This window comes from Moschus berezovskii, chromosome 3 (genome assembly GCF_049115385.1).
Source record: "Moschus berezovskii isolate FMDL1 chromosome 3, NW_MosBer_1.0, whole genome shotgun sequence".
Classification (NCBI taxonomy): Eukaryota; Metazoa; Chordata; class Mammalia; order Artiodactyla; family Moschidae; genus Moschus; species Moschus berezovskii.
In genome coordinates, this window is record NC_142462.1 from 91,690,723 (window position 1) to 91,715,012 (window position 24,290).

A 24,290-nucleotide genomic window follows, 5' to 3' on the forward strand; every position below is an offset into this window, starting at 1 on the left:
CCATTTCCCCCCCTCTATGATTTGTAGGAAACTGGATCTCTGGAAGAATCTACAGATGAGTCTGAGGTAAGGTGGTGATTCAAGAGCATGGAAATTTCTAGCTGAGCCAACATCTTGAGCTGGTCATGCCTTGCTAAATGGAACATTCCCTGGGTTTGGGAAGGTAAGGTAGGATCATAGGTGATTAAAGCTCGAGGAGGAATATGTTGGTTATCTTTTAAAGTATTAGATAGATTCAATGAAAAAATAAATGAGAAAAGGAGCAAAAAGTGTTTTCCTTATTTTGAACAATATTTTAATCCTAAGCATGTTGGCAGTGAGGAAATTCATGCCAAATTTAACAAACTAATCTTGACGGTTAAAAACCTATTTTTAAAAATAACCATTGTAGGGTCTGCAGTATTTATTCTTTGTTCTTTTAATGAATATGATGTGCTTTTTAGTATAATTTCTGAATCACTGAACTGATATTTCATAAAAAGGGAAGTGGCTACCTAAAAAACTGTTAGGGAGCTCAGTTGTAGTAAAGATTGTATTTTAAGGAGAAAAAATAATATATAAAGGAAGCCTTTAAAAAAATTTCTTCTCAAGGCTATGCATAAAAAATAAGTTTAAGCGTAACACTGATCAATTAGCTTATTAGTTTTATGGATGGACTAAAAATAATAGTTACTTTTTTTTTCCTTATAGTATTTCCTTTGGCTCAGAAGACTATAAAAGTATCTGTGATAACTTTTTGGAAATCCACACGAATGTACTATTTAATATAGTACTATTAAATGTATTATTTAATATAGTCTGTTAAATTTGGACTGATATTGCAGATAGTCTCTTTTATGCTTTGGGGAGAAAAGGTGTTCTTTTATATATTCCTTTAGAGAACATCTTCCATATTATGCCATCATACATTTGTAGTTTTTCTGTAGAGTTGTAGTTCCTAACATTTTCACTACTAAAGATCTGTGATGCTGTCTTAATCCTGGTAAAGTGTAACTGAAATTACTTATAGATAGGATATAATAATTGTTGATTTTCAGTAATGCATTGAAAGCATTTTAGAGCACCGTTTTTACTTTTGGAGAACTCTACTTAACTGAGAACCCTGTGTTCTGAGGATCACCGGTTCAGAATCCTACAGTGTTGGAGCCCTGTCCAGGAATTTCATTTCCAGGGTGAGCAGGATGTTGGCAGCTGCGTCCATCTAAATCTTTCCACACATCTTTCAGATACGAAATGATCCAGAAAGAGAGCAAACAAAAGAATCTGTAACCCATACCTCCAGCATAATTAGGCAACAGGGAGCACTGTAAACTTCAAAAAAAGTGGGGAAATAAATATTTGAAACCAATAGAGCCAGCTTTGGATTGACTGGAGCTGAGGATCAGATGGATGGAAATGAGGGGAGTGTGGCCAATCCCCAGTGGTGGCACAAAACAAGGGGAAATCATGTCCAATCCTAAGTGGGGAAGTTGTGAGTATAGGTCTGAGCCTAGTGCATCTGAGAACTGATTGTTGAGAATTTAAAGGAAGGAGTTTGGAAACGCTTGAAACACCAAAAGTACAGTATTGGGATGGGGCCATGTCTGCAGACAAGGGGGAGGCATCCCCTGGGTGGTCTGGTGGTACAGGGAAAAGGAAAAAGCAGAGATATCAAGGTGTCAGAAACAAACACTAGTGTCCAATCAGGAGATTTACCTCTTCTCTCCACACCACCAGAAAAAGGATGCCACTTACTAAAGAAAATGTGGTACTTCGTTGGTGGTCCAGTGGTTAAGACTCAGCACTTCCCTTGCAGAGGGCACAGGTTTGATCCCTGGTCGAGGCACTGAGAACCCACATGCCCCACACATAATGGGCCATGCCCCAAATTTAACAACAAACAAAATGCCCTTCCCTTACCAGTGTAACTAAGAAACCTAGTAAACCACCCAAACACCTCACCTCTCCCTGGGAGCACCTATTTATGCTGTCCAGGAACATCTGAGTCATTTTAAAATGATCTGAAATGGTAGCATCCATACAAAACTGCTTACAGGATAAAAAAGTAGTGAGAATCAAAAATTTTCCAAGAGAACATCAACATAACACCCCATCATAAGCTGAATATCTTGAAACAAACAGGCACACAAAAAACTATCTTAAACCAGAAATTTAAAAATTTCAGAATAGAAATGAACCAGAAACTATGAAGTTAAGGAATAAAGTTAATGACATTTCAAGAGTGAAATGGTAAGAAAAGGTATTTCAATGTTGCAAAAACTGAGGCCCAAAAAGTAACCTGACAGTCTAATGTCGTAGCTGCTTTTGGTCTAATGTCGTAGCTGCTTTGTGGGAGAAATGGGTTCAGATTCTGGTCCCCAGACTCTGGGTTCTTTTGGTCATCTTGCCTTCCAGCCATGGTGCCTTCTCAGGGTGGTACCTCGTGTTCGTCTCTCAGCTGTGCTTCATACTTGCTGTGTTACTTTGGGCATCGCATCAATTCTTCCACTCTTTGGCTTCTTGATATGAAAAATGGGAGTGACTGCTAACCTCGTATGGTTGTTGTCAGGATTAGAGAAGATTGATGTTTGCAAGGCATCATGTTTGGCATTTAGCACGTGGGAAGTACTCTGGGAATATTAGTAATCTCCAGCTTCTATTTTAGCTGTGGTGCTCGTGGCTGATTTTACAGCCTGGTGCGTCAACCTGAGGGCTTGGAGAGTCTTCCGACACTGGCTCTAGGAAAGTGGTTACCATCCCAGATATTACCGATTCTAGTGATTTATGCACCAGCAGAATAGTAAGGCTGGTGGTAGAGCTGAATGAAGTCATTGTAGCTATAGTGAGTTGGCTTGCAATCCAGTCTTTGGAGAAGATTTTCTTGGATTTCTCACTCAGTTTGAACCACTTTCCACTTTTAAGATTGATATTGGTATTGACATACCACTTGATTCCCAGGGAATCTTTATTCTTCCTTTTCTGCCTCTGTCCCTTCTTCCCATTAGGGTATTTTTTTTTTTTGGTAAAGATGTTTTTTTTATGAGTCTTTATTGAATCTGTTACAATATTGCTTGTTTTATGTTATTGTTTTTTCTGCTGGAAGGCATGTGGGATCTTAGCTCCCCCACCAGGGATCAAACCTGCATCCCCTGCATTGGAATTCAAAGTCTTAACCACTGGACCACCAGCGAAGTCCCCCCTATTTGGGTTTGTGACTGTTAATTAAGCTTTCTCTTTTTGTCCATATAGGAGTTTCCTTTATGAATAAGCATGTTTAAGTGCTCAGGTGACTTCCATTTTTGTGAACAATACTTAGTGTTTTCAACCATGTAGTGTAGTAATTTATTTTTCTACCACTTTATGAAATGCTGCATTTCATATAAACTGGACTTTCACATTATAGGAAAACCACAGTGTTAGGTTATTCTGACGGTCTTTTATTAACTTTTAATTTTTAAAATTTTGGTTGTAAAATATACATAAGACAAAATATACAATCCTAACCATTTTTAAGTATATAATTCAGTGTCATTAAGTTTATTCACATTGTTGGGCAACCTGTTTCTGGAACTTTTCTCCACCAACACTTATTTTCCTTTTTGATAGTAGCTATCCTGACAGGTGTGAGGAGATATCTTATTGTTGTTTGATTTGCATTTCCCCAAACATCAGTGATGTTAAGCGTCTTTTCATATGCTTGTGGGCCATTTGTATATCTTTTTAAAAGATATATCCAGGTTCTTTGCCCATTTTCTGATAGAGTTGTTTGTTTTTTTTGTTGTTGAGTTGAATTCTTTATCTATTCTGAATATTAACTCTTTTCAGGTGTAGATATGGATATCAGATGGATACCTGGATATTAATGCCTTATTCAGTAGCTATAAATATAACTCAACAACCTGTGGATAGGATGGATGGATAGATGGATAGCTAGGTAAGTAGGTAGGTAGGTATAGATTTGTGGAGTTATAAGTGATTTACCTGTATCTGTGTGTGTGTGTGTGTGTGTGTGTGTGTGTGTGTGTGTGCGCTCAGTCACATCTGACTCTTTGCAGCCCCATGGATGGTAGACTGCCAGGTTCCTCTGTCCATGGGATTTTCCAGGCAAGAATATTGGAGTGGATTGCCATTTCATACTCCAGGTGATCTTCCTGACCCAGGCATCGAACCTTGGTCTCTTGTGTCTCCTGCATTCTTTACCACTGCACCACCTGGAAAGCCCTACTTACATCCATATCTCTGTATATAAAAGATATTGGTAATATATAAAGAATATATATTAATATGTGTATCCCTTTTTAATTGTATGATATGCAGATATTTATTTTCTCCCATTACATAGGTTGGTTGCTATTTCATTCTCTTGAGTCTATCTTTTGGTATATAGGCATTTCTAATTTGGATGTAATCCAGTTATCCCTTTTTACTTTTGTTTCTTGTGCTCTTGGTGTCATATCCAAGAAATCTTTGCCAAATCCAATGTAATGAAGCTTCCTCCTGTGTTTTCTTCAAAGTTCTTATTTTAATGTGTTTGAGAAAATAACACTGAATACTCAGAACTATCATTATATTTTTCACTAATCTTGAAAACTGCAGCCAAATGAAATGAATTTGAGGTGTGGAGTATAATTAAAATAATTGAAAGTGGTATATATGTCAAGATGTCAATCTTTAAGAATTTTAACTTGTTCTTTACACTTAAAGTAGAAATTCAAAGCCAGGTTACACCCAGATAGGAAGTAATGTTTATTTAATAAACTACATAGTTAGGGATCTTGTGATCATGTTAATAATTAATGGAAAATTTGGAGGATAAATAAACTGACCCTCATATCTAGGATTATTTTTTTGTTTTTAATATATAGTCATCTGTTTTTTCTATGTTGATATGATGAGCCAGACTATTTTTTAGACACTGTTTCTCTTGTAAAGTTTAACAGAAAAGTATATTATCTTCCAAAAGATGTCATTCTCATCTTGAAGCTCCAAGACCTTTTCAGTTTTTAGGGATGGATGGCTACTGTCGTATAGGTATGATATTTTGGATGATGTTACAGATTTTGGTTTATTCAACTAGTAGGGTAAGATACTGATTTCAGAATCTTTGAACTTACTTTTTATTCTGGAGAAGAGAGGATTGTCTAGCTAATGTATGTATGACATTAATAATTTTGATAAAATTCCTGTTTTGTCATAAAATATATATTATTTTAGAATAATAAACATATAAAATAATGTTAATTATGAGTTACATCCCTTTTGAAAAGTATATCAATTTCTGTGTGCAGAAATTTAGCTTCAAGAATGTTCATTACAACTTTGAATTATAAAAATTTGGAAACAGGCTAAGTATCTCGAAATAAGGAATTGTATTATCTTTATAATTTAGAAAAGCTTTTTACAAAAATACCATGCGGGGTGGTTGGCAAGCTCTTTTGGTCAGTGTTTAGATAGTAACTACTTAAAGCTTTGTAATCCAAGAGACAGTATTGAAGATATTATGTAGGTGTGTAACCATGTAAAAATGTAAAAGTCGTTCTTAGTTTGTAGATTGTACAAAACCAGGCATCTGGCTGCATTTGGCCATGGACTGTAGTTTGCTGATTCCTGATTTAGAGTATAATCCAGTTTCTCTTCAACTTCCAAAGTGCACATATGATCATAGAGAAAAATACAAGGCCATCTTATCACTGGGTCATGTGACTCTCATTTACTATTATAATCTGTCTTCATTTTTCTAAATTTTTTAAAACAAATATGCATTACCTATGGGGCTTTCCTGATGGCTCAGATGGTAAAGAATCTGGCTGCAGTGCAGAAGACCTAGGTTTGATGCTTGGGTCAGGAAGATCCCCTGGAGAAGGGAATGGCTATCCACTCCAGTATTGCCTGGAGAATTCCTTGGACAGAAGAGCCTGGCAGGCTACAGTCAGTCCATGGGGTTCTAAAGAGTCACACATGTCTGAACGACTAACACTTAAGTGCTTATGCATTACTTTATATACTTAACAAAACAATACAAGTATTCCTTTTTAACAAAACATGTTAATGTCTATACATGTTAGAAAAGTATATAGCAGTTGCTGTTATAGAACTTTTGGGTTGCAAAGTTATGGAAACTGACATAAAACTGTGTCCTTTCTTCCCTACCTCAAACTCAAACAGGGGAATTAGAGGAAAACTTTGGTTTATTTCTTGGCCTCTGTTCTTTCAATATTTTGTATAAGACCAGAATAGTTTATACTCTAATAAACATTTTTTTTCCTGAGTTTTTTTTAAAAAGTGTTAAATTCTGAGACAATTGTAGATTCACATGCCAACGTAAGAATTAATACAGAGAGATTCTTTATACCGCCTACCTAGTTCCAGAACGCTAACATCTTGGGTAACTAATACTGCACAATCAAATGTGATATGCTGTGAGACTGATATTGGTGCTGTCTACAAACCTTAATCAGATTTTACCAGTTTTTTGTGCATTCATGTGTGTAAGTGTATATTTGATTGTGTGCACTTTGATCACATGTGAAAATTCGTGTGACCACCAGTGCTGTCAGGATATAGAACCATTCATCACAGGGTGAGAAACAAGTTCCCTTTTAAGTCACAATCACTCCCTTCCCTACCCCCATGCCTGGCAGCCACTGTTCTATTCTCCATCTCTGCATGTTTGTCATTTCAAGTATATTATATGGATGGAACCATACAGTGTGTTTATCTTTTGAGACTGACTTTCTCCTACTCTGCCACTTTTGTCTTTTCCCTGTCATGGTGAGAACATTCACATTGAAGGCAATTATTGACACATCAGGGCTTAAGACTACCATTTTTTGTTTTGTTTGTTCCTGTTTTTCATTTCTCTCGTTTCTCTTTTCTTCCCTGTCAGTGAGTTGTTGGAACATTTTCCTGAAATTCTGCGTTGATTTATTTATAACAGTATTTTTGAGTACATTACTTTGTGTGATATTCTTAATGGTTGCTCTTTGTGTTAAAATATGCCTGTGTAACTGCTCACAGTCTGCTGGTATCCCCAGCATTGTAATATTTCTAGTCATATGTAGAAACCCTACTTCCCATTTTTTAAGTATGGTTGTCTTAAATAGGTTTCATGTTCATTGAGCTTATCAGTTGGTATTAGACATTTTAATTTAAATATCAAATATGCTTTAAGAAGTAATGAAAAGAGGGATAATCTGCTGTGTTTACCCCTACTCTCACCCATTTTTATGTTTTTAAAGTTCTAAACCTTTTTCTGTTAACTTCTATCTTCTATTCCTTCCTGTTTAGAAAACTTTCTTTAGCCCATTCTTTAGGGATAGATTTGCAAGACACAAATTCTTTTAGTCTTTCTTCATCTGAGAATGTCTTTATTTTCCTTTCATTTTGGGGGGATGTTTTCATCAGATATAGCATTTGTGGTTGATAGTTGTTTAGTTTTAGAACTTGAGAAATTATGTGGCACTGCCTTCTGGCCTCTGTCATTTCAAATGAGAAATCTGTTGTTGTTTGAATTGGTGCTCCCCCATAAGTCACGTGTCATGTTTCCCCAGATGCTTGCAAGATTTCTTTTTTTAACCTTAGTATTTAGAAATTTAATTAGGATGTCTCTTAGAGTATTTCTTTGACTTCTCTTCTTTGAAATTTGTTTAGCTAATTGAATCTGTAGGTTTATGTCCTTCACCAAATTTGGAAAAAGTTCAGTCATTATTTCTTCAAATGCGTTTTCAGTTTTATTCTCTTCTCCTTCTGGGACTTTGGTAATATGAGTGTTAGTCCTTTTGTTATTGTTCACAGGGCCCTGAGACCATTCATTTTCTTCAGTCTGTTTTCTCTGTGTTGTTCAGATTGGGTAAGTTCTGTTGACTGATCCCTAAGTCCATTAGTTTTGTCCTGTCATCTCTACTGTTGAACCCAAACATTGAGTTATTTCTTTTCAGTATTATATTTTTCAGTTCTAAAATTCTCATTTTTAAAAATAGCTTGTTTCTTTGCTGAGTCTGTTGTTCCATTTGTTTCAAGAGAATTTATAATTGCTTGTTGAAGCACTTTTATGATGGCTGCTTTAAAAATCTTTGCCAGATAATTCCAACACCTGATTCATTTTGTTCTTAGACATTTTAATGGAAGGCAGTATTTAAGTCATGAAGAATCATCCGTTATTTCCTTTTTTTTTTTTTCGAGTTCACTTATGACTTCCATGTGTCATGCTCCTTGCTTTACATGGATTATTTAATATTGGCTGCAGTCTCAGGGACGGGGGAGCCTGGTGGGCTGCCGTCTATGGGGTCGCACAGAGTCGGACACGACTGAAGCGACTTAGCAGCAGTCCTGTATTAGGCAGGGTGCTGCAGTAACAAACAGTTCCAAAATTATAGTGGCTTAACACACCATAGATTTGTTTCTGAGTAGAATCAGTGGTTCAGGAAAAGGAAATTGAGGTATTAACAATACAGAAATAAGGTCTTTCCTTTTTGTGGACCAGGTATAATGTGCTGTGGAAAACTTTGTTTATAAAGCTGGAAACAAGCTGTTCTGCTTCATGGAGATACATAATTTTTAAACCCAGCTTTGAATAGGTTCTTGGTATATTATTTATTTGGAAGTTTATTCCACCTTTTTGTAGGAGTTTGTTGGGTTGTACAAAAAACTTTGCAATAGAAGCATCAAATTCTTAGCCTGACCTTTCAAGATTAAACTTGCATAGCAAGAAGAGAATAACAAGAGGGAAAACACCAGGCTAAATGGGAATAGCAAGGAAAGAGAAGAGCACCAAATGGAAGTTGAAATGTAGTGAGATCTGCTTTCTACTGAGTAAGGGTTCCAGTGACCTTTTGTTATTCATGAATGCAACTGAATAGTGAAACTAAGACTAAGTGTGTTTCTTTAAATTGCCTGTAAATTACATGACCTGTGCCTGGGCCATGGCATGTGATAACTAATTGTTAATTAGTGTCACTTCCGTCTTTATGATTTTGTTACCATTGTTAGTAAACTTGCCTTCTAAGTGATGTCCATTTAGATCTGGCTCAGGTCTTGCAGATATCACAATTAGGAGGCCTTGAATGTGTTAGCTGAATTAATTTTAACAAACCTGAAACACTGACAGATAGCTGAGCCTATTTAAAATAAACCTATACATAGTTTATGTTGAGTGAGGAATTAATTTTAAATGCACCTTCTGGGACATCTACCACAAGGAGAATTTTCTTTCAGCTTTGTTGACATGAAAACCAGGCATTGGGAGAAATCAGCAGATAGGTTTTTTAAATCAAAATGCATCACACAAAAAGTATTTAACCAGTGGGTAGAACATTGTGAATCATTTATTGAAACTTAAATTGGTTCTTTACATCTATTAATTTTAATAAACAAATTGTCGCAACTAGTAACTAAAATGGTAATGTACCTTGTTATGAGGCTGATTGGTGTGAGAAATGGAGCATGGCATTATAATATATCCTTCCAAATAGCCCTTGGATTAAAATTTTGCTTTTTCATTTAATGAGCTATTAATATTAACAGGTTCTGCTGATTATTGCATCATTCAGGCAAGGATAAACATTCTCTGTGAAGCATATATTATAAAAATTATACATTTGGAAACTTAGTAGAAACTTTCCAGATGCAAGATTTGTGAATCTGTTTTTCTGACACTTGTTAGCAATTGAGAAGATGAACATGACTTTTTCTGGTATGGTACATATTTGAATAGTATTTATAATTTTACTGCCTAAGGAGAAGAAGTTATTTTAGACAGCCAAGATGGATTGATTATTTTCTTTATTCAGCGAATGTTTGAGTAGTAGTATGTTTTGGATGCTAGGATATACCAGTACTTGATAAAGGAGGCAGACAACAAAAACATATATATCAAGTAATAATAAATGTGATAGATAAAAATAAAATAACATTGGGTCAGGGGGCTGTGGAGTGGCCTGAGGGTTGTTGTTTTATCCTGGGCAGTCGGGGAGGCCTCTCTGATAAGATGTCATTTACGTAAATATTCAAGGGAAAGGTCTCGATTAAAGGAAGAACAAATACGGTACCTACAAGTTGGGTCATGATAGAGGTCTTAGAGGATATGAGCTGGGCTGAAGCAGGATGGTAGGAAGTCTTGTCTGAGAAATGTATGATCAAGAGCTGGAGTCTGAAGACAGCTTATGGACTTTGGTTTTTACTGTAAAATGGGAAACCATTGGAGGGTCATTGTTTTAGTGAGATCACTTTGGATGATGTTTGAAAAAATTCAGGGAGTGGTGGCAAGTAGGAAGCAGCAAAACCAGTTAGGAGGTTTTGGCAAAACTCTAGCTAGAGGTGATGGAGATTAGGGTATTTTTTAAAAACATGCAGTGGTTCTTTATTTTTATTTTATTAATGCTTATTTATTTAATTATTTATTTGACTGTGCTCGTTCTCAGTTGTGGCATACAGGGTCTTTAGTTGTGGCACATGAGATCTTCAGATGTGGCATGCGAACTCTTGGGGCTTCTCTGGTGGCTCAGATGGTAAAGAATCTACCTGTAATGCCGGAGATCCAGGTTCGATCCCTGGGTCGGGCAGATCCCCTGGAGAAGGAAATGACTACCCACTCCAGTGTTCTTGCCTGGAGGATTCCATGGACAGGGGAGCCTGGTGGGCTACAGTCCATGGCGTCGCAGAGTCAGGCACGACTGGGCGACTGTCACTTTTACTTTCATATGAGCTCTTAGTTGCAGCATGTGGGATCTAGTTCGCTGACCAGGGATCGAACCTGAGCCCCCTGTGTTGGGAGTGCAGAGTCTTAGCCACTGGACCACCAGGGAAGTCCCTCGTGTATTTTTTGAAGTAGAGCCAATGGATTTCTTAACCAGGACATGGCGGTATAAGTGAGAGAGGAATGAAGGATGAATAGCTAGAATGATGGAGCTCTTGTTAATGGAAATAGGGGAGGTCTCTAGATAGCACTGATTTTGTTGCTCAGGGTGAGTTGGTGGTGATGGTGGTAGTTGGGCAGGGTGGGTAAATCAGAAATTCCATTTGGGGTATTTTAAGTCAGAGATATCAATTAGACATCCAAGTGCAAATGTCAAGTAGGCAGTTGGATAAAAAAAGACTAGTGCAGGTCTGGGCTGAAGATAAGAATATTTGAATCGACATCTGGATGGTATTTAAAACCATGAAACTGAACGAGATCTCTTAGGGCATGAGGACAGATGTGTAAGAGACCTGATTCTGGACCTAGGGGTACTCTAACTTTTTAGAGATCTGGTATATGAAGGTAAATCTTCAAAGGGGAGTGAGAAGGAGCAACCAGTGAAGTAAGAATAGAGCATTAGAAAGCAGTGTCCCAGAGGCCGAGGGAGGAATGCGTCTCGGCAGAAAGAACACGGTCAGTTTTACCAGATAACTGCTTGGAAGAGGAATAGGATGAGGTCTGTGGCTTCACCCTTGGGTCTGTAAAGGTGAGCCCTTTGGTGTGATCCTTATAAGAGCAGTCATGGTGGCTCATAGTGGGGAGGTGGTGTTGGAACCTATCTGGAATGGGCCCAAGAGAAATTAGTTGGCAAAATGTCTCTGCTCAGAGAAATTCTTAGCTTACGTATTATGAAATGTTGATATTTAGAATGCTAAAGGACACATTTGTTTAGTGACTGTTTTTGCTTGTCATTAAAAGGTGATTGGTAAACATGTGCTGCTGTTTTGTTGTTTTTGTCCAGTTGTATGCCAGCTACTTTCACTAATGAGGTGCTTGTAAGTGAACAAATGAATTTATCTTCACAACAATTATATGAAACTGGCACTGTATTGTTATTTAGAAGATGGTGAAACTAGGGATTTGAGAAGTCCCTTTGCCAAAAACAAGTAGCAGTGACCACCTCTGACCTCCAGACTCAAGCTGAGATCTGTTTTATCCCACCCCATGTCTTCAAGAGGATTGTGATTTTAATTTAGGGACAAGTAATGAGAACTCTTGTAGTCTGGGGTTTGGCTTAGGGGATCCAGCACCATATCCCATCATCATTTTTATCACCTCTGATCCTTTTATTATTCTCAGTAATAGGCAGAATAGTGGTAGCTAGAATAATGGAAATCTTCATCCTAATTCCTGGAAGCTGTGAACATGTAATGTAATATGGCAAAGGGAAGTATGTTGCTAATCAGCTGACTTTAAGATAGGGATATTATCCAGGTGGGGATCAGTGTGGTCACAAGGTCCTTACAGGTGGAAGAGAGAGGTAGAGAAGGTCAGAGTAATGTTATGTTAGAAGGACTCAACCTACTTTTGCTGGCTTTGAAGGTGGAGGAGAGGGGGGGAACCCACAGCCAAGGAATGCAGGTGGCCTCCAGAAGATGGGAAGACGAGGGACCAGATTCTCGCCTAGAGTTTCCAGAGAAAGGTTTCCTGCTATCATCTTGATTTTAGCCCCATGGGATCTGTATAGAGGTCTGTTGAGGTCTGTATTGGGTTGTAAGACAAATTAGTGTTGTTTCAAGCCGCTAAAATTAGTGTTGTTTTAAGCCGCTGAGTTTATGGTAATTTGTTACAGTAGCAATGGCAAACTAACACAATAAATAATGTGATTGTATGATCTTATTCGCTTAGCACTTTTCATTAGTCTTTATTGTCAGAATTTGGGCAGTAAAATACATCTGGCAAGGGAGAACATACAGAAAACAGTTGTATTGAAATTGCTATTACTGCCGGAGCTGTACTTATAAAAACGTATCTTTTCTGATAATTGCTCAAGAATGTTGTTTAAGTGATAATTCTACTTGACAATTAGGGCCTGATATTACCCTGTCAAGGCTTTAAGGTATTCTTTTCTGTGCAGGTTCAAGAAATGCTGTAAAAAATCTAAGTAGCATGTATATCATCCATGAGCTATTTCAGTTTGAGTACAACCATTTTTAAATATAGGAATTTACAGACATCCATGTTGTCATATTTCTTTACTTTAGAATATGACTTTCTTCTCCAAAGACCTCAGTGAAGTAAATAAATCTCTCGAAATAGTAACAGAATGTTGGGAGTGAGGAAACCCTGTATAAACCTAAAAATTTTAGTCTGTTGTCATCATTTCCATCAGTGGTTGGGCATTTTTGAGATACTTGACCTGGGATGAGTTACTTTTGATCTTTATAAGCATCCAGGAGTGATTGTTGGCTTAGTAAGGAGGGGACTGTAGCATTCATGGCAAATAAATGGAGAAACATTGGAAACAGTGTCAGACTTTATTTTTCTGGGCTCCAAAATCACTTCAGATGGTGATTTCAGCTGTGACATTAAAAGACGCTTACTCCTTGGAAGGAAAGTTATAACCAACCTAGATAGCATATTAAAAATCAGAGACATTACTTTGCCAACCAAGGTCCATCTAGTCAAGGCTATGGTTTTTCTCGTGGTCATGTATGGATGTGAGAGTTGGACTGTGAAGAAGGCTGATTGCCGAAGAATTGATGCTTTTGAACTGTGGTGCTGGAGAAGACTCTTGAGAGTTACCTGGACTGCAAGGAGATCCAACCAGTCCATCCTAAAGGAGTGTTCATTGTAAGGACTGATGTTGAAGCTGAAACTCCAATACTTTGGCCACCTGATGCGAAGAGCTTACTCATTGGAAAAGACCCTGATGCTGGGAAAGATTGAGGACAGGAGGAGAAGGGGATGACAGAGGATGAGCTGGTTGGATGGCATCACCGACTCAATGGACGTGGGTTTGGGTGAACCCTGGGAGTTGGTGATAGACAGGAAGGCCTAGCGTGCTGTGGTTCATGGGGTCACAAAAAGTCAGACATGACTGAGTGACTGAACTGAACTGAACATTAGTGAACTTTACCAAGATTTTTTTTTTTCTTGGCTGCACTACACAGCATGTGGGATCTTAGCTCCCTGATCAGGGATTGAACTCATACCCCCTGCATTGGAAATGCTGGGTGTTACTAACTAGACCTCCAGGGAAATCTCTACCAAGATTTTTTTGATCATCCTTCTTTCTCATCTACATCTCCTATATTTTTTGCTTTCTATTTGAATACCTCCTTGAAAAATATGTGTCATAGTGGGAGTTTGTGCCATGAGTCTTCTGAGCCTTTGTAAAGTGCCCTTGAGGCATATCTACAGGCCAGGCCAGCTCTCTCTGTCTTGGCAAGACAGGGTTCTCTAAAGAAACAGGACCAATGGGCTATGTTTAGGACCAACAGGAACTGGGGAGGGTGGGAGAAAAGAGGGAGAGATTTGAGAGAGATTCAGGAGGATTTGAGAAAGACCAATAGGATTAGAAAGAGAGAAAAAGATTTATTGTTAAGGAACTGGCTTGTGTGATTATGGATCTGGCAAGTCCCCAGACCTTCAGGGTGAGTCAGCAAGCTGGACACTCAGAAAGAGCCAATGTTTCAGTTCAAATCCTAAGACAAGAAAAAAGTCACTCACTTGGAAGGCAATTAGGAAGAATGTTTTTACTCAATGGGAGGGTTTATTTAGACCTTCAACTGATTTGGTGAGGCCCACCCACCACCAAGTTTTCTATTAATATATGTAGAGTTTGCTTTTTTTTTAAAAAAATTGGAGTATAATTGCTTTATAATGTTGTGTTAGTTTCTGCTGTGTGGCAAAGTGAATCAGCCACACATATACATATATCCTTTTTCTTGAATGTCACCACAGAGCATTGAATTGAGTTCCCTGTGTAGGCACAGTGGGTTCTCATTAGTTATCTGTTTTATGTGTAGAAGTGTGTATATTAATATGTCTGTCCCAGTCTCCCAAGCCATCCCACTCCCGTCTCCCCCTTGGTTATCAATACATTTGTTCTCTGTGTCTGTGTGTCTGTTTCTGTTTTGCCAACAAGTTCATCTATACCATTTTTCTAGTTTCCACGTATTTGCACTAATATACAATATTTCTCTCTTTTTGACTTCACTCTGTGTGACATTCTCTAGGTCCATCCACATCTGTGTAAATGGTACAATTTTGTCCCTTTTTAGGGCTGAGTAATATTCCATTGTATATACATGTACCACATCCTCTCCATCTGTTTCTCAGTTGATGGACATTTAGGTTGCTTCCATGGCCGGCTGTTGTAAGCAGTGCTGAAGTCAACACTGGGGTGTGTGTATCTTTCTGAATTATGGTTTTGTCCAGGTGTATGCATAGCCATGAGATTGCTGGGCCATATGATAGTTCTATAGTCAGTATTTTAAGGAACCTTCATACTTTTCTCCATAGTGGTTGTGTCAGTTTACATTCCCACCAACAGTGTAGCCGAGTTCCCTTTTCTCCATACATTGATTGATTGTAGAATTTTTGATAATAGCCATTCTGATGGGTATAACATGGTAGCTTATTGTAGTCTTCATTTGCATTTTTCTCTAATAATTAGCGATGCTGAACATCTTTTCATGTTTGTTGGCCATCTGTATGTCTTCTTTAGGTCTTACCTCTATTTTTTAATTGGGTTTTTTCTTTTTTTATATTGAGCTGCATGAGCTCTTTGTATATTATGGAAAGTAATCCCCTGTCAGTTGCTTCATTTGCAAATATTTCTCCCATTTTGAAGGTTGTCTTTCTGTTTTGTTTATGGTTTCATTTGCTGTGCAAAAGCTTTAAAGTTTCATTAGGTCCCTTTTGTTTATTTTTGTTTTTATTTTCATAGGGTTTGCTTTATGATATTCTGCTTTAAAATTTTACATTTACATTCATGTCTGAGATAACTGAACTATTTATTTTCTTTTTTTTTCCTTTTTTTTCCCCTTCAAAACTTTTCTTCAAGAGTTTTGATATTATAGTTATGCTTCCCTGGTGGCTTAGCAATAAAGAATCTACCTGCAGTGCAGGAGAGGTGGGTTTGATTCCTGGGTCGGGAACATCCCCTAGGGGAGGAAATGGCAACCCGCTCTAGTATTCTTAACTGGGAAATTCCATGGACAGAGTTACCTGGTGGGCTACAGACCACAGAGTCGCAAAGAGTCAGACACGACTTAGCAACTAAGCATGCACATGCATACTTTGGACTTATTAATTATTCAGTTTTCTTTTTTTTTAATGCATCTTTGCTTTTATCTTTATTTGTGTTCTCTGATTGCCTGAAATTCCCACCTCCCTGCTGCCAGTGTTTTTTGGTCCTGCAGTGCTTAAAGCTGGGACTCCCAAACCACCAGTAATGCACTGTTCAGGTGTCAGGGTCTTACAGTCTCTGCCTTTGGAGGGAGTTGGAAATCGATGGTAGCCAGGGTTGAAGGTGCAGGTGTGGAGAAACAGTGGGCAAAAACTGCAGTCACCGTCTAGAATGAAAACAGCCCCTCATAGGTGGGGCAGGTATCTGCTCTGTCAAGTGGGATAGGCTCTGAGTCATGAGCATGAAGCTTTGATGGTGGTTGTTCAGTTGCTCAGTCATGTCCAACTCTTTATGACCCCACGGACTACAGCATGTCGGGCTTCTCTGTCCTTCACTGTCTCCCAGAGTTTGCTCAAACTCATGTCCACTGGCCTTTGGTGGGAGAACCTAAAGCATCTTTGTGCATTTTGTTCAGGTGGGTTAAGTTTTCATGAAACAAGCCAAGATGTGTCATGAGTTCAAATTCATACTCACCATATGTATCAACTTTTCCTTAATTTTGGTAATGGCTTAATTTTTTATTGCTATTTGGGGAGTTTATCTGTTTTTTATGGAAATTTTTGAAAAGCTGTCAGAGGCTTGGGTGGGAGTAGCTAGCCAGGTGCTAAAGAATGGGCAATAGAAAGATGCTTGAGAGGTATTTAATCTCCTTGCTAACAAAAATAATCTCAAAACCTGTGGCACTTTTTAATGTAACAGAACACCACCCTTATGGCAGAGTGAAGAGGAACTAAAAAGCCTCTTGATGAAAGTAAAAGAGGAGAGTGAAAAAGTTGGCTTGAAGCTCAACATTCAGAAAACTAAGATCATGGCATCTGGTCCCATCACTTCATGGGAAATAGATGGGGAAATAGTGGAAACAGTGTCAGACTTTATTTTTTTGGGCTCCAAAATCACTGTGGATGCTGATTGCAGCCATGAAATTAAAAAATTAAAAGACGCTTACTCCTTGGAAGGAAAGTTATGACCAACCTAGATAGCATATTAAAAAGCAGAGACATTACTTTGCCAACAAAGGTCCATCTAGTCAAGGCTATGGTTTTTCCCGTGGTCATGTATGGATGTGAGAGTTGGACTGTGAAGAAGGCTGATCGCCAAAGAATTGATGCTTTTGAACTGTGGTGCTGGAGAAGACTCTTGACTTCTCCAGCCAGTCCATTCTAAAAGAGATCAATCCTGGGTGTTCATTGGAAGGACTGATGCTAAAGCTGAAACTCCAATACTTTGGTCACCTCATGCGACGAGTTGACTCACTGGAAAAGACTCTGATGCTGGGAAGGATTGGGGGCAGGAGGAGAAGGGGACGACAGAGAATGAGATGGCTGGATGGCATCACCGACTCGATGGACATGAGTTTGAGTGAACTCCAGGAGTTGGTGATGGACAGGGAGGCCTGGCGTGCTGTGACTCATGGGGTCGCAAAGAGTCGGACACGACTGAGCGACTGAACTGAACTGAAACCTGTAAATTACAAACATTAAGTTTTTTATGAAAACTGAATTTGCAGGACCTTTGCTGCTGCTCCTGTTTGCTACTGTTTCCCTCTCTTTGGTACCTCCCCCTGCCTACCCCCTCCCCAGCTGTGTCTGTAAATATTTTACATAATATTGTACAAAATTTAGGTAATCTCTCCTTTTCCCTGCTGTGCTACGATTTGGATTTTCTTGTGTGGAAGTCTAAATGAGAATGTCTCTGAAAAGCTTCTCACTAAACTCTGTCTGCTGTTACGATGTACTTGTGTTTTCACTGGTCTTTGTTAGGTACCCACAGTTTTGTTAGGTGAGGTTCAGAACAATGAATAGGCCTAAACCCTGCTTCTAAGGATCTTGTGATCACCAAGGGATATTGGGAAGAAAGAAAAAGAGGGTTATGTTGGATTTAGTGGCGGAAATTGTCCACCTGAATGGCATATCTTGAAGATTGGTCAGGTTATTCCATATGGCTGGAAGGAAATGAAAAGCTTATTTGCTTTTCTCATTCCCCACCCCACCACTCTCTATATTCTTATCGCTTTCCCAATATAAAATAAGTGATGGGAGTTGATCCTGTTTATGGTATGTGGCTTAGGGCATGGAAACCTTCACCTTATTTTTTTTTTCCTCCTTGAATTGAACATGAAATTCTGATTCTACAGGGCAAAGGAGAGACCAGGGTTTATGAAGACTGCATATCTTGTGAATCTTAAGTAGACTTCTTCAATTATTAGAGGCTCAACTTTTTCTCACTTCTGTAGGCAAAGTATTGACAGGGTAAGGAGAGTGGTTTTGAGAGATAAGTCAGTTCAGTAGATGTAAAGTTTTGAAAAGAATGTTGAATAATGGCTTGAAAATGTATAAAATACAGTAATTCTATAATAAATGAAATAATTATTTCTTTTAGAAAATTTAGAAAATATTGGCAGTAGCCATGGTAATTTTTTTTTTTTTTTTTTTAATTTTCTGGCTGCCCCATGCAGTATGCCGGGTCTTAGTTCCCCAATCAGAGATCGAACTCGCACTTCTTACATTGAACGTGCAGAGTCTTAACTACTGGACTGCCAGGGAAGTCCCATCATAGTTGTGATTTTTAATTGCCGCCTTATATAATGGTCACAGCAGCCCTGCGATGGAAGTCCTGTTATCACTCCCAGTCTATATGTGAAGAAAAAGCTTAGGAGGATGACCATTTTGATGTTTTTCTCATTTACCTCCCACATGTGTATATGCATTTCTTTAGTAACATTTGGATCGTGCAAAGCAGGTTTTTATGACCTCCTTATTCACCTAGTAAGACATTTTGAGAACCTTCCCCTTTGTTATCAGATTGTCTTTGAAAACAGATTTTAAGGTCGGTGTAATATTTAATCTTGTGAAATTTGTTTAACCCGGGGTTTCTTGACCTTGGCACTATTGGCATTTGGGGAGGGAAAATTTTTTGTTCCGGAAGATTGTCTTGTCCACTGTAGAATGTTTAGCTTCATCCCTGCCCTCTACCCACTAGATCTCAATAGCGTCTTCTCCACCAACTCAGTTGTGACAACAAAAATGTCCCCAGACCCAGGTGAGTGAACCGGGGGAACAACATTACCTTCAGTTGAGGACGACTTATTTAACCATATGTATTTTAAACTTTTAAAGATAGTATATACCTATGCGTAGGCTCATTGAAATTTTCTATCCATATGAAAAAGTAGACCTACATCCTCTAAAATACATTTATGAGCTCCTAATTTTAGCTACTTGTTTTTGTTTAATATGTTTTCAGTAATAGCAGTATTGCTTGAAAGTAAAAAACTTTAACAGCAGCATTATTTGCATTCATATAAGAGTGTAATTGCTTGTCTGTCACCAGTCTGATGGAAAGGCATCGTGGGAGCTTTGACCACAGTTGTTTTATTGTAGATGAATTCCATTATCTCCATGTCACTTTCTTAAAAAGTTTGGTCATTGAGGCAGCTATAATACCTTGTGTTAAAAATGGAAACTAGAAGTTACTCTCTTGGTTTTTTTATGTAGTTTTCTTGATATGTTTTGACATTTTAGAAGGATATATGAAACCAGCTTTCCTACCAGACAGTCATCTTTTTGTGTAAATAAAATCATCCTTTTGTAATAGAGCTGTAAGCCTTAATAGTTAATAGTTGCACTTGCCCTTTTAAGGAGGTGGCATTCATTTGGGAAGGGCACAAATAAAAAAATAAATAAAAGTCCTTATTTCTTGATAAATTTTGAATCTTGTGGTTGTTCTTTTTTTGTACAGCTTTTCTCATCCTAAATCTTTTTTGTGGAAAAGTTTAAGACTGATATGACATAGGTGGAGATGTCCTTTATCGGTGACATTACAGTTTCAAATAAATGTATATACATGATTCTATATTTCTTCACTCTATGTTAATTGTTGGTAATAAAGTTGATACAACTCCTGTTGTAGTGCAGAGTTCTATTCCTTAAAAATTTGTTAGTTGTATTTTTTGAGACCTCAAATTATGTGTTTTGATTGACTTACAGTATAATTTCAATTATGTGATGATAGTCTCAAGAAAATGTTCTAGAGAAGGAAAGCCTTTATACCTTCAGACCAATGGCTGATGATTGATTTGCTTTTTATTAACACTTGTTTTTTTCCTGTGCAAGTTCAAGCTGCTCTTTTTTTTAGACAATGAGAATTTTGTTTTGTTTTTGAGGATGTTAATGTTCCCTATTTTATGTAGCTTTAAAACATTGGATATTTATTAAAAGGAATTTGCTCCTGGTCAGATGTAGTCGATGACAAGAGATCAACACACCCATTCCTCTTATTAAAATTCCTGGAGGTTCAGCTGAGGTCTTTCTCATGGTGAGTCTAGCTGAGATGAAGGCATCTCCGTAGAGTGAGATTGTAAATTGTCTAGGAGCACTCAACTGGTGATATTTGTCACTGGTTTAACTTGGATTTTGTAAACATCTCATCTCGCTCCTCTTGTATATCTACTATTGTTTTGTGGGAAAAGGAAAAAAAATAAAAACCGGAACAAGACAAAACTGTATTTTAACAAAGAACTGATAACCAGAAATAAAATTTTGAGTTCTAGATTCATAAAAACTGTAGAAAATATAATTATCTTTCTGTTAACCGCTGAATTCATATGACACATTTTTGTTTTTAAAGTAAAATTCAGGTCTTCATTTAGACTGTCACATTGTATATAAAATGTCCTGATGTGTGAAAGATGTGGTTAGAGTTAAAACAGGATGAAAAATTGGTTATAAATGCCAAACAGTTTTTTCTTGTACGGAAAATTTAAATTATCAGATGAAAAGTATGATATTCTTGTTGGTTTTATAATTCTAAGTTAGGTGATGGGATTTTCTCTATGTACATTTACCCTGTGTTGTTAGTAACAAATTGTTAAATAGTTTTTGAGGTAGAAATCTGTAATTACCTTAGTCTGTTGTCCCAAAAGCGACTTTTTCACTTTCGGTTCAAAACTCAGTAAAAATGACCATGATAAGAAATTTATTTTCAGATGTTTTAGAATCCTACAGGATGATCTAAAGCACTTGTCTTTAATTAGAAGTGTTATCCACTTAGTGAAAGTCCATATTATTTGAGGAATTGATTCTTTTTAAAGAAAAGCTTCAGATTTTTTTTGTATGAGTAAATGTCACTCTGTTCATATCTTCACTGAACTGCAAGTCAGGACTTGTATTGTGCCTCTAGGTTGTCATAGAAACACAGTTAACTGTCATCTCAACTCAGACTGTTGATGGTTTTATTTGTAGGCTTGCAAGATTATTAAAATTTAACAAAAATTATTGATTTGCTTTTTATTAACACTGGTTTGTTTTCTGTGAAAGTTCAAATTGCATGAAAGTCTTTTTTGTTGTTGTTTAATTTTTTTTTACAGTGAAACTTTATATTAAATCTACCTAATTTTTAAAATGTTTTTTATTTAAAATGTGATATTCAGTCTGCAGCAGTAGAATAACCTCTGTGAATTGTATTTTTGAATCACTTTCCATTTTCTTTGTTTACAGCAAGCAGAAAACACCTTAAAAAATTCACCTTTAGCCCGCTTTTAACTTAACATAAAAGATACCTGTCAGAAAAGCGTGAAATGCTACATCAAGTGCCTAATATTGGAGTTTTCATTTTATTTATGGTTTTTGAAGCCTAGCACGAATGCTTCAGTGAGCTGTGCTTTGAAAGTATTTATTTTTGTATACTTATGTGAGAGAAATTATTTAGTTTCCACTTATGAATAAGACAGGCAGACCTTATTTACAGTAACTTTATCTAATGGTCCGTGGTTGAGTGCTTTTATGCAAAATAGTCCAGAGGCTAGAATTAACTTTTCACATTGGATGCACATTTGATGTCCAGACTTGAACAACATGTGGCATCTTATTATAAAGACTAACATTCAGGATTCAATTTGTATTTAACACATTTACTTCAGAATGCACACATCGTGCCTTGGCTACATTTGGTGTTAACTTTGTAATGATTTCTCTTTTTCGCTTATATTAGATATATAAGTAGAAGTGTTTATTTGTTGCTTTTTGTAATTTTCCTATTTCTAGATTTTTGTAAGACTGGGTTAGCTATTTGATATTTTAACAGCAGATCCTTTTTGGACATGCAGCAACTCATTGGGTTGAGGCGATTATTGTTAGTACGTTTTTAAAGAAGGGTAGGGCTTTTAGGGAACCATGCACATGCTAGTTCTTTCTGTGGCTTTTGGTTCTTGGAGTTATTCTTAAAAAGTTAGTAGGTAGACTATCTCTGGTTTTACCACCCTTTTACTAAATAAACAACTAATAGCTTGTGTATACTTGGAGAAGAAAATTTAAGACAGTTCACCAGTAGACATGGAATATTGATTTTTTTATTAAACAAGGTTTATTGCTCTTAAAATTTTATTACTCCTCTTGTAGCTAGTCTGCATGATGCCCCCCGGTGATTCTCACCTCTTATTATTCCTGCCTTCATGTCCTGCCCTTCCATTGAATCATGGCTGGTCTGTATGATCAACATACTGTAGAAGCGACAGCATGTGACCTCTGAAGCTAGGTTGTACATAACATTAGGGTTTCCACTGTGCATTCTCTTGCACCACTCACTCTGGGGGAAGTCTCCTTTGCCATATCCTAAGGACATTGATGCAGCCCTTTGGAGAAGTCCAGGAGACCAGCGACTGAAGCCTCCTGTCAACACCCAGCACCAACTTGCCACCCGTTTGAGTGAGCCATCTGGGAAATCATTACTCTAACCCCAGTCAAGTCTTCAGATGCCCAGCTCACACCTTGCCTGCAACCCCAGAAGAAATCTTAAACCTCAGGCACCCAATGAAGCCACTTGTGTATTGTTTACCCACCGGATCTCCATTAAATAGCACATATTTATTGTTGTTTTAGGGCTTCCCAAGTGATTCAGTGGGAAAGAATCCACCTGCCAGTGCAGGAGACAGAGGTTTGAGGCCTGGGTCAGGAAGATCCTCTGGAGAAGGAAATGGTAACCCACTCTAGTATTCTTGCTTAGGAAAGCCCACGGACAGAGGAGCCTGACAGACCTACAGTCTATGGTGTCACAAAAGAGTCAGACCGTGATTTAGTGACTAAACAACAGCAGTATTGTTGTATTAAGTCAGTAAATGTTGGAAAAATATCCATCTAACTATAACTAATGTACCTGCTAAATGAATATATTTTATACATTTCCTGTTGATCACAGTTTATAGTTTTTTGTAGGCATAAAAATCTTGGAGGTGTCTATTGTGATTTGTAGTGTAGTTTTCATAGGAATTTGGGGTATTATATTAAACAAGGCATTGATGTTAGAGCATTCATAACTGAATTTTAATTTTAGCTTTGCTTTCTATCCACTGTGTATCTTAATGAAATTACTTAAAATTTCTGATCATCAGTTTTTACTAAAAAATCTGTAAAATGGAATAATGATATTTAACTCACCATAATCTTTTTTTTTTTTAAGTCAGGATGAAATGAGATATCTAGTGTTAAGTCTATAACATAATGGTTGATATATCTCATCCTTTCAGTTTATCCAGAAATGAGCTCCTTTCCATATGAAGTAGGTCTTTCCCCAGGGATAAAGATTTCTGGAGGCATCTGAGTTCATGGTCTCTGTGTGATTGTTGATCAGTATTATAATCTTTAAGAAGTCCAGTACTTAACAGTCTACAAGTCATTTTTCTTTTATGTAATTTTCTTTTTACTGTGATATGCCTAGGTGTGATTTTCTTCATACTTATGTTGCTTCAGTTTGCAAAGCTTCTTGATCATGTGGGTGGATGTCTTATGAGTTTCGGAAAATTCTCAGTTGCTCCCTCTGTAAATATTCTTCCTGTCCCTCCTCCTTCCCATTTTTCTATTTTCCTTGTCCTTGTGGGACTATATTTTAAAATGTTAGACCCTTTTCACTGTGTCCCACATACCGCACATAATTTATCTGTATTTTCCATCCATTTTCCTTCCCTGAGCTTCCCTTTGGATATCTTTTGACCTGTTTTCCATTTTAGTAATCCTGCTTCTGCTTTGCTAATCTTCTGTTGAACTATAGTATTGAGTTCTTAATTTCAATTATATTTTTCAATTCTAAATTATCATTTGATTTTTTTTTTACAGATTGCAGTTTTGTATTGAAATCTTTTTATCTATTTCATTCATCTTTTTTAAAAAAACATACTTTATAATAATTAACATAATTATATTAAGGTCCTTTTCTGCTAAATCCAGTATC

The 24,290-nt window shown here is 37.3% G+C and overlaps 1 protein-coding gene across 2 annotated transcripts in view; it reads left to right on the top strand.

Moving 5' to 3' along the window:
* The window catches only part of VPS41 (VPS41 subunit of HOPS complex), a 200,167-nt gene that overhangs the window by 12,142 nt on the left and 163,735 nt on the right, over window positions 1-24,290 (top strand). For both annotated transcript variants that reach the window (XM_055421159.2, XM_055421160.2), the window contains exon 2: window positions 28-66. In XM_055421159.2, the coding sequence (XP_055277134.1) occupies window positions 28-66 (39 nt within the window). The remainder of the gene's footprint in view (window positions 1-27; window positions 67-24,290) is intronic.